At 39.2% G+C, this 15,573-nt stretch overlaps 1 protein-coding gene across 4 annotated transcripts in view; it reads right to left on the reverse strand.

Moving 5' to 3' along the window:
- The window catches only part of ARHGAP19 (Rho GTPase activating protein 19), a 67,656-nt gene that overhangs the window by 13,374 nt on the left and 38,709 nt on the right, over positions 1 to 15,573 (reverse strand). For all 4 annotated transcript variants that reach the window (XM_028511694.2, XM_036027095.1, XM_036027096.1 and 1 more), the window contains exons 7-9: positions 11,453 to 11,518; positions 6,792 to 6,983; positions 1,852 to 1,950 (exon numbers count right to left, since the gene is read on the reverse strand). In XM_028511694.2, the coding sequence (XP_028367495.1) occupies positions 1,852 to 1,950; positions 6,792 to 6,983; positions 11,453 to 11,518 (357 nt within the window). The remainder of the gene's footprint in view (positions 1 to 1,851; positions 1,951 to 6,791; positions 6,984 to 11,452; positions 11,519 to 15,573) is intronic.

Raw genomic sequence — 15,573 nt, forward strand, 5'->3', positions numbered from 1 at the left:
TCTCCAGAACCTTCCATCACCCCAAACAGAAGCTCCGCACCCATCAGATAGTAACTCCCGGTCCCCCTCACACTCCTAGTCCCTGGCAACCACCCTTCCACTTTCCGCCTGCAAGAATTTGACCATTCCAGGTACCTCACATAAGTGTAACGATACAACATGTGTTCTTTTGTGCCTGGCTTATTATACTTAGCACAGTGTTTTCAAGTTTCATCCATGTTGTAGAATGTGTCGGAATGTCCTTGCTTCCTAAGGCTGGCTGACATCCCACTGTATGTGTCACATTTGGTGTATCTGTCAGTGGACACAATGGCCTCTCCTTTCTGGCTATTGTAAATATGCTACTATAAATGTGGGTGTACAAATGCCTGTTAGTATCTTTGTTTTTAATTGGGGTGAGGGAGATACTCGTACACCCAGAAGTGAAATTACTAGACCATACAGTAACTATAATGTTTTTAGAAACCACTCTTGGTTTCCATAGCGGTCACTCCATGTTACAATCCCACCAGGAGAGCACAGGCAGTCCGGCTCACCCACGCCGCGCCATCACTCATCTTCTGTCTTTTCTGAGCACAGCCACCCTGGTGGTTACGGACTGGCATCTCACCGTGGTTGCGATTTTCATTTCCCTGATAAGTGATACTGGGCGCATATTCATGTCTTTATTGGCCATTTGTATCTCTTCTTTCTAGATGTCTATTTAAAGGCCTGTGACTATTTTTTAATTGTTGTTTTTTTTGAGGGGGGTGCTATTGTAAGAGTTCTTTTTATATTCTGGATAATATTAGCCTCTTATCAGATATATGTTTTACAAATATCTTCTCCCATTCTGTTTGTTGCCTTTTCTCTCTGTAAATAGCAAAGGAAGTTTTAACATCAAGCAAACCTAATTTTCCAGAGGTTATTGGCCCCAGGGGATCAGGATTGAGCGTGAATTCTAAACTTCTATTAATGCTATTAACTAGGACCAAAATTAGAGTTAGATGAAGCTGCAACTGCTAACAACTGCAGCTTCCTGAAAAAAGTATATATGTTAGAGGGCATATACATATTTTTAGGGCACACTTAATTTTAAACAAAGAGATCCCTAATTGTTGCTAGATTTATAGATCTTAATAATGTTAAAACAATTTTTAAAAGAAAAATAGTAAAATACAGAATAGTGCTAACCTTGCTCCAAGTTAACCAAAACCTTGCCTTACTTTAGTTACAGCTGGAAATTTGAACCCCATAACCCAGTTATCTACTGCCACCTGTTGACAATATCCCTCAACTACAAGCTCAGTCGTCCACCAAGACTGGTAAATTGAATCTGCAAACAGTGATGCCAGCAACAGCACAGAAGTACACACCGCATTTGTTTTAAAAACAAGGTTTGTAATGAACTGGACACAAAGGAAGAGAATACAACTAATCAAATATTAAGCTCACAAAAATCCAAGTTACCTAAAACTCACAAAATCCATTTTCTAACAATTTTCCTAGTTTCTGTCAACCTCCCTTCTCCATAACTTCAGCAAACTGCATAATGAAGTGTGCAGCACAAAGCAGGTCATGAAGCAGATGAGACTCTCCACACAGCTCAGGAATACGGACTCTGTTCTCAATCCCGAAAGAGAAGGGTGGGCCTTTATTTCCTTTATTCCTCACTTCTCCAGTCCCAGAGCTTCTCTGATTTGAAGCACAGCAAATGCTCAGAAAAATGAGCGCCTTTCCAAATTCTATCCTTATCCCCTTACACAAGGGCCCTTTATAGGACCCCAAAGAATAGAAGAAAACTGTTTATGCATAAGAATAATCGAACTCCTCAGCTTTCTCAGCCAAGGCTGAAATCGGTCACATACCTACCTTAATAAGGCCACTGAAAGAACGCGAACGGGCTCTCTTCTGTACCTGGGGAGTGGAAGGTTCTTGCCCTGGTGTTTGGGTCACAGATTGCTTATTAAACTAAGAGAAAAACACAGGGAACATTTTGTTAATATTCTCCCATCACCTGAGAGCATTCTGTGACAACCACATGAATAGCTAAGAGTAAATACCAAGAAGAGTCGAGGAATCGGTGAGTCTGTGCACATACGGATTAGTAAGCAGGGTGGCAAGCAAATCACAAAGGCAGAAATGATGCTGCCAAAAAACAAGTCCAAACTTATTAAATTAGTCTGACGGTTAATTAAATTAGTACACACCAAAAAAAAATCGAATGGCAATCAGATCAAGTTTCTAGAATGAGATCTAACTACCAGTGTAAGGCACACAGAGGACTGAGGAACATCTTAAATAACACAAGAATGCAACCAGCAAAATCCAGACGGTGGGAGATGAGGAGATAAACAACCTGAGTTATTTCACAAATAAAGTGTGAGGGCAGGGTGGAGAGAGATAATGTGTGTATGTACATTTAAATGCGATGCAGTATCCTGGATTAGACCCCAGAACAGAAAAATGAGATTAGCAGGAAACTGGTAAAATCTGAATAAAGTCTGTAATGTTAATAGTGATGTAGCATTGTTAAATTCTTAATTTTGACAATGTTAACATTAGGAAGAAACTGGGTGAAGGGGATGTGAAAATTCTCTGTACTATCTTTGCAATTTTTCTCTAAATATAAACTATGTCAAATTTAAGAGTTCATTCAAATAAAGAAACTTTGGCAATTTTCAGGGGAAACAAGAGGGATGAAAGAGAAGGAGGGACCTATTATTAAAAGAGACCTAGCACATGTATCAACAACAAAAAATGCATACCCTTTGGTCATGCCATCTGTAGGAAAAGATCTACAATGAAATACTTGTAACAAAAATGTATAAACTAAAAATTGATCATATTTCCCCAAAATGCCCAGCGGAAGGCAACCTATATATGCATTAGGTCGTATATGATGAAATACTGTGCAACCATTAAAAGGTTTCTAGCCTTTTAATGACATGGAAAATGTTCACGACACAGTTTTATTTATTTATTTTTCCAAATCCTCGCCCGAGGACTCATTTACTGATTTTTTTAGGGAGAGGGGGAAGGAAAAAAAGGAAAGGGGGAGAAATATCAATGTGAGGCAGAAACACCGACCAGTTGCCTCTTCTACACACCCAGACGGGGAACCGAACCCACAGTGAAGGCATGTGTCCTGACCTGGAATTGAACCTACCACCTTTCAGTTTATGGGATGATGCTCCAACCAACTAAGACACAGTGACCAAGACCATGACACAATTTTAAATGAAAAGGGTAGCATATAGAAAAATTGAATATATATTATGATCTCAATTAAGCAGAAAAAAATTGAAATACACAAGAAACACTAGGAGAAAATACTCTAAAATGTTATCAGTGGTTATCTCAGAATTATAGGTAGTTTTTATTTTCTTCTTTAAAGACTTCTGGAGGTTGCAATGTTTCTATAGTGACAGTCATTATTTTTATAATTATGGAGAAAAATTAAGAAATAGTAAAATTATACTTTCTTCTAAAAGAAATGGCAGTATTTTAGGGGACCTATGGTCAAGATGGAGGCTTAGGTAAACATGACTCACTTCCGCACACAACTACAGCAGAAAATACTAGACTACAAAACAAGTACCATCCAGAATTGTCAGAAAATCGAGCTGTGTAGAAGTCTGACAACCGAGGATTTAAAGAAGTCACGTTCATCCAGACAGGTGCAAAGAGGCACCCAGAGGAACAGAGAAGTGGTAAAGACGGGAACAGGAGGTCCCATATCCACGTGCAGTGGATAAAAAACAGGAGGGATACCTCGGGAGTGAGGGATGCCAGCCCCAGTCCAGACCACCCAGCCCAGGGTTCCAGTGCCAGGAAGATAAGTCTCCATAACTTTTGGCTGTAAAAACCAGTGGGGTTTGGGGAGATAGAAGAAACTGCGGAATTCTCAAGAGACTCTTCTTAAAGGGCCCGCAATGGACTTAGGACTCATGCAGACCCACCCGCTCTGGCATTCAGCACCAGGACAACAGCTGGAAGGACATCAGTGGTATATAGAGAGAAAGTAAAATGTGGGTACTGGGAGACAGCTTTCTCCCAGGCAAAACTCCAGAGGCCAAGCAGCAGCATTGTCACCTCTGTGAGCCCTTCCCAACACTGAGCAACAGAGCAGTGACAAGGGTTGCCCCATCCTGGCAATCATCTAAGGCTCCGTCCCATACAACTTAACAGGAGCAGTCTTCTACATAGGCCATGTTACTAAGACAGGGAGTCAAAGCAGCTCTACCTAATACACAGAAACAGACACAGGGAGGCTGCCAAAATGAAAGGACAAAGGGATATGACTCAAATGAAAGAACAGATCAATACTCCAGAAAAAGAACTAAATGAAATGGAGCTAAGCAAACTATTGGGAGATCAAGAAACTGAAAACTTATTTGAAAAAAATAATGAAGGAGAACTTCCCTAACTTGGTGAAGGAAATAGACATACAAGTGCAGGAAGCACAGAAGAGTCCCAAACAAGATGGACCCAAAGAGGCTCACACCAAGACACATCATAATTAAAATGCCAAAGGTTAAAAATAAAGAGAAAAACTTAAAAGAAGCAAGAAAAAAGCAGAGAGTTACCTACAAAGGAGTTCGCATAAGACTGCTAGCTGATTTCTCAAAAGAAACCTTGCAGGCTAGAAGGGACTGGCAAGAAGTATTCAAAGTCATAAAAAGCAAGGACCTACAACCTAGATCACTTTATCCAGCAAAGCTATCATTTAGAATTGAAGGGCAGATAAAGTGCTTCCCAGACAAGGTAAAAGTAAAGGAGCTCATCATCACCAAGCTACTATTATATGAAATGCTAAAGGGAATTATATAAGAAAAAGAAGATCAAAACGATGAACATAAAATGGCAATAAATTCACAGCTATCGATAGTTGAATCGAAATAACAAACTAAGCAAACAAGAAGAACAGAAAGAGAATCATAGGTATGGAGATCTTTTGGAGGGTTATCAGTTAGGAAGAGGAAGGGGAGAATGGTGGGAGAAGGTGCAAAAATTAAGAAGCACAAATTGGTAAATACAAAATAGACAGGGGGATGTTAAGAACAGAATAAGTAATGGAATAGCCAAAGAACTTACATGCATGACCCACAGACATGAATTAAGTGGGGGATTGCTGGAGGGAGTGGGTATATCAGGTAGAAGGGGGCAAAGGAAAAAATTGGGACAACTGTAATAGCATAATCAATAAAATATATTTTTAAATGGCAGTATAAAAATAAAATATATTTTTAATGCAGGCACGGAGTTTGCAGACAGACATAAGAAAATGCTTATGCTGTAATATTTAGTGAAAAGGGAGCAGTAAAAGAAAGTGTATGGTATAATCAAACTACATAAAAATATCTCCATACAAAAAAGACGTAAAGAAATAGGCAAAACGTAAACACTAGTGAGATGTGTGATTTTATTTTCTTCTTATCCTTCTCTATAATTTCCTGTTTTTCTTAAAAAATAAAAATAAAAAAGAGCAAGCAAAAACAATGTTAAGATTTCTCCTTCATATCATATTTAACCCTCAGTGTTCTGGATAAGTCATTCTACCTGTCCTACGTGAATTGCTATCTGAATCTCTACCAAGAATCAAATCACTACACTGCTTTGAATCTGTAAAAATACTCAGCCAACACCCTGTAAAATTTCAGTTGTATCACAGTTTGCTAGATGTCAAAGTAACTTCATAGAGAGTGACAGAAAACTTCTCTTAAAGGACCCTGCCAATTGTTAAAAACAGCTCAAGTCAACATTTTCTGAGCACTTACATCTGCCCTTATGTTTGAGATTAGTTATTAAAAAAAAAATTAAAAACAAAGACTCTTCCCTCAAAAAGGACCCAGCTGAATAAGAAGTTAAGAGACTGCCCTGGCTGGTGTGGCTCAGTGGAATGAGTGCACACCTGTGAATCAAAAGGTCACTGGTTCAATTCACAGTCAGGGCACATGCCTGGGTTGCAGGCCAGGTGCCCAGTTGGGGGCACATGAGAGGCAACCAATCACTGTATCTCTTGCATGTTTCTCTCCTTCTCTTTCTCACTTCCTTCCCCTCTCTCTAAAAGTAAATAAATAAAATCTTTTAAAAAATTAAAAAAGAGGAAGTCAAGAGACTGACCTTGCCCATTCAACTAAAATTCAAGGGTCTGAGATAAATAAATTTCCTGAGAAACTAATCAAGTCAGCAGGATTTATTCAAGCTACACTTTGAGTCTCAAAATGGCAAATCAAAGACCTCCCATGACTCCAAAATACACAAACTTAGCCGCTACAATTCCTATTTCTAATACCAAGGCCCTTGGATAACAGTGTTTTCTAACTGCAAACGACTTACTGCGAGTTTCCACCTCTGCTCTGCTGTGCCAACCACTTTACACAGACTCCCTCTCATCATTACAACATGGGCATTACAATCACCATTTTATGAACTAGAAAACTGAAATTCATAAAAGTTATTCAACAAAAAAATATGAAGGGTTTAAACTTCCGGATAACATACTTGTATTGCAACTGCTGGTTCTCTCTCAGCAAACTGGGTACATGACCAGATGAGAGAAACTTGAACCACACTTGGATCCTTCTGTTTAACTGGGGAGATCCCAGAGTCTCCACCCCTTTGTCTAATGGGGCAGCAGTACAGAGATCGCACTGAGGTTCCATAAACAAGTTTGCTTTCATGGCTGGGCCAAAGCTTGGGCCAATAAGAGCCAAAAATTAAACGAGATTCTTAACAGTATCCCCAGTGATTCTACAACCATGATCATGGTCCTAGAGCCCTGTCACCGTTTCCCTGTTCTCTGGCACCTGTCTGATAAGCTGTTTCTTCTTTGCCGACTCTGGCATATTGTGAACGTGTTGGAACAGCTCTCTCAGCGCCTCTTCCGTGCGCTGCTGGGTCTCTTCCTGATGACAGCAGGAATCCATCCGGTTCCTCTTCTGAGGTTTTGCCAGTTGGAAGGATGTAGAATGACACGAAGTTGTCAGATCAAGATCATCCTAGAGAAAATTCAAAAGTAAATTAATATATCCTACCAGCTTTGTATCCAGGTTCCCACAACCCTGAAGCTAAAAGAGGGGTAGGGCTGTGGGGAACATGGTATATTCTTATATCCAGGAACAAGAAAAGTGTAAAAACTATTATCAGCCCTGGCCAACAACGTGGCTCAGTTGGTTGGAGCATCGTCCTGTAAACCAAAAGGTGGCACATTAAATTCCTGGTCAGGGCACAGGCCTGGGTTGCAGGTTCTGTCCCAGTAAGGGCACATACAAGAAGCAGCTAATCAGTGTTTCTTTCTCACATCGATGTTTCTCTCCCTCTCTCTCTCCCTCCATTTCCCTAAGCATGTTTTGGGGTGAGAAATAAACATCTCTTCAGAGTTTATATAAACTTTATTTTTAAAAAAATAAAAACTCTTATCAGACAAAGAGGAACCTATAATCATAGACTACATTAATAGCCACTCCCATGACCTGCCCAGAGAACCTAAATTCATTCAGAATTATTTCCACCAAAAGTAATATAAGAGCTCAGTTTTCAAAGCATCTTTTACTCTCATGTATTTTCACTACTATCCTATGAAGTAAACAGGGAAGTATCATCATTCCCATTTGATTAAAAAAAAATGAAGCTGAGCCATATGTTTAAACTTTTCCAAATACTAAGTGACAGACCCATCGGTGAGCCCAAGTAAACTGCTTCTTGGCTGGTTCTCCTTCCCACACATGACAGCGTGGTACAACTGCGTAGCAGTAGTGGAGGAACAATGACAACTCTCTAAGAAAAATCACACCCCAGTAGTTGCAATCAAATACTGTTTTCCCAGTCACACCAGAAACAAACTGGAACAGGAAAAAAGAGTGTAAGACGACAGCTTCAGTTTCTAAACAAGGCAGACTAAACAAAAATTATGACAAAGTACTTGTGAAATTTTTTTAACTTGTCACTTTTAAAGCTCAATAATCATACGTAATCTTATTACTAAACATCACACATTCACTTTCTAAGCCCATGTGGTCTCAAGTCTTCTAGCTATTTGATAGAGTGTTTGCCACATTACTACTGAATCTGAAGTAAGACTCTATTACATAAGATTGTCCTTTCATCACCATAAAACATTTAATACACTTGCCATTTGCAGACCGTTTACACCATATGCTATAAGGACGCATGCAGGCTTTCCGAAAGCCTTTAAACATAGTGCATGCTGGCAGTGGAGCGCCTCAGAAAGCAGACTTTGTCTAGGGCATTTTTATTTCAACATATAACTTTCTTCTCAGGCTTTTTCTTATCCCAGAATAAATCTCCCAAGAAAGAAACTAACCAAGTCATCAGGATTTACTCAAGCTACACTTTCTTTCCCAAAATGGCAAATGAGACCCCTCTCATAACTCGAAAATAAACTTAGCCACTAGAATTCCTATTTCTAATATCAGACAAGGTCCTTGACTAGATTATTTTCAACTCTAATAAAAACATACTATTTTTTTGGTTCAATTCCCAGGCAGGGTACATGCCTGGGTTGCAGGCCATGACCCCGAGCAACCACACATTGATGTTTCTCTCTCTTTCTCTTTCTCCCTCCCTTCCCTCTCTAAAAATAAATAAATAAAATCTTTTAAAAAAAGTAACTTTCATTCTTTAAAAAAAAATCTTATTTTCTATGGCTTTGATTTGATTACATACTGTGTTTTAAAACTCCATTCATTTTTTTTTAATTTTCAGAATATATTTTTTAAAGCTGAGAACAGTGGAACAAGAGCTTAGGATAGAAGAAGCAACAGGAGAGAGACTAGGCAGGGGCTGCTTTGGCTCTCCAGAAGTGTTATAAAAAAGGAATTCGTTTTTTAGATTCAGTTTGTTACAGAACAAAAGAGGCCAAGGGGGCGCCGATATACTATTACCGAAAGGAACCCCCAGGTTCATTATGTCCACTGCCTTATAGGAAAGACATCTCTCAATGCCACAGATTCGTGAAAAGGAAAGGAAATGTTTATTTAATGCTATACAGACTTAAAGTAGTGACCTAATGTCCTCATCAAAATCCCAAAGTCCCTTAAAATACCCACAAACACAAACAGTCCTTCCTTCCCCCCTCCTTTGCCCAGTCTGGGGTACCAAATCCCAGGAAAAGAAACAAAAGTCCGTGGCTCAGGCAGCCTCCAGTTCTTCCCAGTAATCCGTCTCAGCTGGTAGGCCTCCCTTGGTTCCCAGCACCATCAGCTGTCTCACCAGGATCTCTGCTAAAGCCAGGTGGTAGTTCCCCCTTCTAAAGCTGCGGGGTCCCCACTCTGGCAAAGCCGCGTGGCTATCCTTTCTATTGCCACAGCTACATGGTTCTCTCTGCACAATGGCCTCGGGAGTCCCCACTCTGGCAAAGTCACATGGTTCTCCCTCCAATGGCTGCCGCATCTGGGTTTAAATCCCTGCGCCAATCTTCCTCTGCAGCCCCATTTCCAACTCCTCCCACAATTGGCTACACTTGCTAGCACTCTCATATTCTTCCAGCTTTACTGGGCTGCCATTGAGAGTCTGGGCAGGTGTAGCCCCATGGTGTGGAGCCAATCTTCTCCAAGCTCCCAGGCGCTATAACTCGGGGGACCTGCCCCCCAGTTACACCTTGGTGGGGAAGTTACTTTCATCCCCCTGGCTCAGAGCATGGCCACAGCTATTTAACATATCTATGTAACCAGTTAAAGGTTATAGATATGTTAAATGATCACAGCAGGGGTTAGCTGCAAAGCTGCTACTACACAAAACAGCTCTCAGTGGCCCTGCTCCATGTGTCCCTTCCCCCAATTCACACCTGTGGGGAAAGGGGTGAGGACATCCTATATGTCTTTCTAATATTTCCTGGACACCCTGAGTTCTGGGCCCCATTCCAAATCCCTATTTGCACCCCCCCACCCCACTCTTGGCTGCACCCTGTAACAAGTTGTTGATAAATATGTATTTATTGTCATTTTATTGTTCATAGTTTGGATCCTCTTTTTCTTAAATAAGTCCCTTTAACATTTCATGTAATAATGGTTTGGTGGTGACGAACTCCTTTTGTTTTTTCTTGTCTGGGAAGCTCTCATCTGTCCTTTGATTCTGAATGACAGCTTTGCTGGGTAGAGCAACCTTAGCTGTAGGTCCCCCCTTTTCATGGCTTTGAATATTTACCAATCCCTTCTACCCTGTGAAGTTCCTTTTGAGAAACCAGCTGACAGTCTTATGAGAACTCCCTGTAGGTAACTAACTGCTTTTCTCTTGCTGCTTTTAAGATTCCCTCTTTATCTTTAACCTTGGCACTTTAATTATGATGTGTCTTGGTGTGGGCCTCTTCGGGTCCATCTTGTTTGGGACTCTGTGCTTTCTAGACCTGCATATCTATTTCCTACACCAAATTAGGCAAGTTTTCTTTCATTATTTTTTCATAATAGATTATGAATAGATCTATTCATAAAATAGATTTCCAGTTTCTTGTTCTTTCTCTTCTCTTTCTGACACCCCTATGAGGTGAATGGTGGAATGTTTGAAGTTGTCCCAGAGGCTACTTACACTTTCCTCATTTTTTTGGATTCTTTTTTTCTTCTTGTTGTTCTGATTGTTTTTTGTTTCCTTATGTTCCAGATCATTGATTTGATTTTCAGCTTCATCCACTCTGCTGTTGATTCCCTATAAATTGTTCTTTATTTCAATTAATACATCCTTCTTTTCTGACTAGACCCTTTTTTATGCTGATGAGGTCCTCACTGAGTTCCTTGAGCATCCTTGTAACCAGTGTTTCGAATTCTGCATCTGATAGATTGCTTATCGCCATTTTGTTTAGCTCTTTTTCTGGAGTTTTGATCTGTTTTTTCATTTGGGCCCAGAATCACAGATACAGAAAGCATCTGATGGCTCTCAGATGGGAGGGGAGTGTAAGGTAATGGATGAAGAGGTGAAGGGATTAAGAAGTACAAATTGGTAGTTACAGAATAGCCAGGGGCCATTCTGTACAGGGGATGGAAAGTACAATGGAGCAGCCAAAGAACACATATGCATGACCCATGGGCATGAACAATGGTGTGGGGATTGCCTGAGGGGGCAGGGAGTGCTGGGTGGAGGGGGACAAAGGGGAAAAATTGGGACAACTATAATAGCATAATCAATAAAACATAATTAAAGAAATAAAAACTAAAAATCTTAAAATAAAAAAAAGAAAAGAAGTGAGCCTAGGTGGGGCTTCTTTGGCTCACTGGAAAACCAGAGAAAAGAAGCCTTGGAGACAGGTCAGGGGGTTAGCCCGAGACAAGCTGCGGTTGTCCACTGCTCCCCTGTTGCGAGTCTGGTGGGGTCCCTGAGAGTTGAGGAGGCATGCCACTGAGAAGGAGGAAGAGGGGGAGGGAAAGGCTCGGGTATGTTCCCAAGAGTGAGAGTGCACTAAAATTCCATTAAGTTTGTGTTCTCCTTATTTGGTCTAAGAGCAATTTCCTATTCTTACCTTTGATGCTTGAGTTCTGGAGCCCAAATAGTGCAATCTGGCACATTCCCGGATGTAAACAGGAGCCTAGGCAGGTCATAAAAGAAAACCAAGACCAAATAATTATAGTATCTAGAATTCTTTTAAGACTTGAGGACAGTGGTTCTCGAAATAATCTGACTGCCAGATTACTTTGAAAAACAAATAACCTTCAAAATGTCCTATTCAATAGATTCCACCAAAAAGATAATCTCAACAAATCTGATGGGAAAATTGTGAGAAGACACCACTGTAGTTGTTCCTGTTTTCAGAATCAAATATGGCATGAAAAACTCAAATGAGCCAGAAACAAAAATATACATATTTGTAGTAATGCTTATACTTGACCAAAGCCACCCCTAAAATTCTCACAAACTACAAATGGCCATATTTTAGAATCACTGTATAGAAAATACCATTTAGAACTCCTGTGGGATAACAACAGACATGGAAGAACTCAGCTTACTGCTATATTGCTCAGAATCCTGTAATAAGAATCCTGATACAGTCCTAGTATAAGTATAAATAATACAACCACTACGGAAGAGAATTTAGCAACATCTAAGAAAATTACATTTGCATTTACCATTTACCCAGAAATCTCAATTCTACAAATCTGTCCTGAAAATATAATTTCAGAAACATAAATACCTTTGGATAAGATTAATCAAAAGATTAAACACACCTCAAATATCTACTAACAGGGGACTGACTGAATGAACTTTTATATACCCATTCAATGCCATCCTACGTAGTCATTAAAAATGAAAGAAGGGCCCTGGCTGGCGTAGCTCAGTGGATTGAGCGCAGGCTGCGAACCAGTCATCGCAGGTTCGATTCCCAGTCAGGGCACATGCCTGGGTTGCAGGCCATAACCCCCAGCAACCACACATTGATGTCTCTCTCTGTCTCCCTCTTCCAACTCTAAAAATAAAGTAAATAAAATTAAAAAACTTTTTTAAAAAAATGAAAGAAGGAAGGCACAGAGTGAGGGAGGGAAGAAGGGAAGAAACACTTTGTGAACTGACATGGAGTGATTTCCAGGAACTACTGTTGTGACAGCATATAAAGTACTTGGGGTGAAAATGAAGAGGAAATAAGAATATACACACATATACACATTTATTTGGTTTTACAAAAAGAAACACTGAGGATAAACTAGAAAACAATGTAAATAATAAAGAACTGAGATTTCTTTGAGTAAACTTTCTCATGCAGTTTTGACTTTTCAACCATGAACTACACCACAGATTCAAAAAATAAATTAAATCCAAAGGAAAAAAGGCAAACCCTAAAACTGAACACAAAGAGGAAAAATGAACATACCTGTAATCAAATTGATAATACAAGCACAGAGAAAGGAATTATCTCCCCTAACTTTTGAAAACTGTATTCTGATGACACATCCTCAGTGAGATAGATCCAAGCAAAAGGAAACTGCAAGGAAATCTTAAACTTCCATCAGTGGGTTTATGTAGGTTTGCTGTTAATAGTGACAGTCATATCATTTTGAAACCAATTTATGTACATCATAGAATAAAGCAAATATACATAAATGCTATAAAAATCTGGAATTTACAATGTAAGAAAAGAGATACAAATATAAGGTAGAAGTCAAGAGAAAGCTCTGTAATGTTAAATCATAATTGGAACTACTGATTTTTGTTAAAAATTTTAGTCTACTTCCTTGCCCTCAAAGAGCCAATGACACCCCCAGAAACAATGAGTAAACCTAGTGTTGAAGAAACCAAGGCTCCTTGGAGAAAATTACTGATTCTAGTCCCAGGGTAAAGCAAGAACAGGATGAGCCAGAGACACTACTTTTTTACTTATTTTTTGATTGGTTGATTTTTAGAGAGAGGAAAGGAGAGAGAGAGAGACACCCATTTGTTGTCCCACTTATTCATGCATTCGTCGGTTGCTTCTTGTTGGTGCCCTGACCAGAGATTGAACCCGCAACCTTGGCTTATCAGGACAACGCTCTAACCAACTGGGCTACCCAGCCAGGGAAGCTGGGGACATTTACACCAAAAAGGAGATACTCGAAGAGTAATGGAGTCCTATCAAAAAGACACCACAGGAACTAGCTGCCAAGGACAATCACTAGCCAAATTTGGGATAATCTGATTATCAAAGTTAGTACTAATTTGACTAACACTTTGAATAACTAAAAATACAGGAGTCCATAGTGATATTCATAAAAAAGAGAATTAGGTAGAAAAAAGGAAAACTATTCTCAAAGGAAGAAAGTCAGCTAATAAAGATCAAACAATAGAATGAGAAAAAACACTATTTTATAATACACAGTGTAATCATCGATTCCAGCAGGATTATCAATGGATTCTAAAATTATTATATCATACAATCTCCCTGCAGGTTACTTACTGTACCAAAGGGAGAAAAATATGTATATTTATATTGTGATATGTGGCAGCTAGCAAAATTAGCATCGCTAAGAGTGAGGCAATCTGACATTCTGTGCCTTGTAATCTGATGCAATAGGATGCAATATGATATACACAAACATCTTTGCCAAAATTGCTTAACTTGAATCTAACTTCAGTTTACAGGAACTATCAATTATAGAAGGGGACAGAAGAACAAGTTAAATGGCCTCAAGAAAACAGTAAGACTAATTTAGAATGTGGGATATTCTATAACACAATTGGCCTGAATGCTTCAACACATGCATGGCGTGAAGAAAAAAGCATGATTGTTCCAGATTTTAAAAATGACATAATAATCAAAAGGAATTCATAAACCTCAGTTAGCTTATGTTTTTTTAAAAAAGCAATAAAATATAATCTCAAGACAAATGAAGAAATCTGAATTTGTACAGAATATTAGCTGATAAGAAATTCTTGTTAATGATCTTGGATGTGCTAATGGTACTGTGACTAACAGGAGAATATTCTCACTCTCAGGAGATGCATGCTTAAGCATTTAGGGTGAAATAAAATGAGGTCTGCAATTTACTATCAGCAGTTAAACCACAAAAAAATATATGAAAATATAGTGATAAAGCTGAACATTTGCTGAATCTGAGGAAGAGTTATATGAATGTTCACTGTTTTATTCTTGGTACTTCTCTCTACATTTGAAAAATTTCATAATAAAGTTGTTTTTAAAAAGTCTTCTGACAGAGATTATATCTACAACTTAATTTTTAACTTGAAAACTATAAAACAAATCTTAAGACTAAAAGTAATTTCCTCCAAACAAGAATATGACAGAACCCACACCACCTATTCTATAAACTTTAAAAACAAACAAAACAGCCCTGCTGCTGTGACTCAATAGATTGAACCTGAAAACCAAAAAGGCTGCTGGTTTGATTCCCAGTCAGGGCACATGCCTGGGTTGTGGGTCAGGTCCTCAGTTGGGGGCATGCGAGAGGCAACCGATCTATGTATCTCTCGTACATCGATGTTTCTCTCCTTTTCTTTCTCCCTCCCTTTCCCTCTCTCTAAAAATAAAGAAATGAAATCTTTTTAAAAAGTAAAATAAATAAAAACAAGAAAACAAAAACTCTGTCCCCAAAAGATAATTTTGCTGAAGGGAAATCCAGAAAGGAAGCCAGAGGCAGACTGGTTTAAATGAAAACCTGGGTCTCCTAAGTATTTTACAACTCATAGGAGTAAAAGAGGGGATGTGATCAAACAAAAGGACTTGCCAAATAAAATGAAAATTGGCCTTGCTGTATATGTAAATCCATAGGAAGAGATGTGGTGATTCATGTTGAAGAGTGATAAAATTAGAGTGAGTCAGATGACAGAGGACGGAATGACAAATACCTAAGAAGAATTTTCGGGAAAATGGCAGAGCAGGAAAATAAATACAAAGAACACAGAATTGAGGCAACCAGATACACGGATTAAGAGGGTGAAAAAACCCACACAAAGAAGCCTGAGAACAAGAAGATACAAGAGAGCACAAGACCAAATCTGGAGTAACACGGGACCCCAGAATAAGTGACAGAGCACACAGAACAAGCAACCACTTTTCATCCAGGGGAAAGCTCAAGGAAGAACATAATCAGCCAAAGTGGTAAAGCAGGTGCCTACAGGGATACCAGTTCTGACCCAAATTGAAAGAGAAGACAC

The sequence above is a fragment of the Phyllostomus discolor genome, chromosome 5 (assembly GCF_004126475.2).
Source record: "Phyllostomus discolor isolate MPI-MPIP mPhyDis1 chromosome 5, mPhyDis1.pri.v3, whole genome shotgun sequence".
Taxonomy (NCBI): domain Eukaryota; kingdom Metazoa; phylum Chordata; class Mammalia; order Chiroptera; family Phyllostomidae; genus Phyllostomus; species Phyllostomus discolor.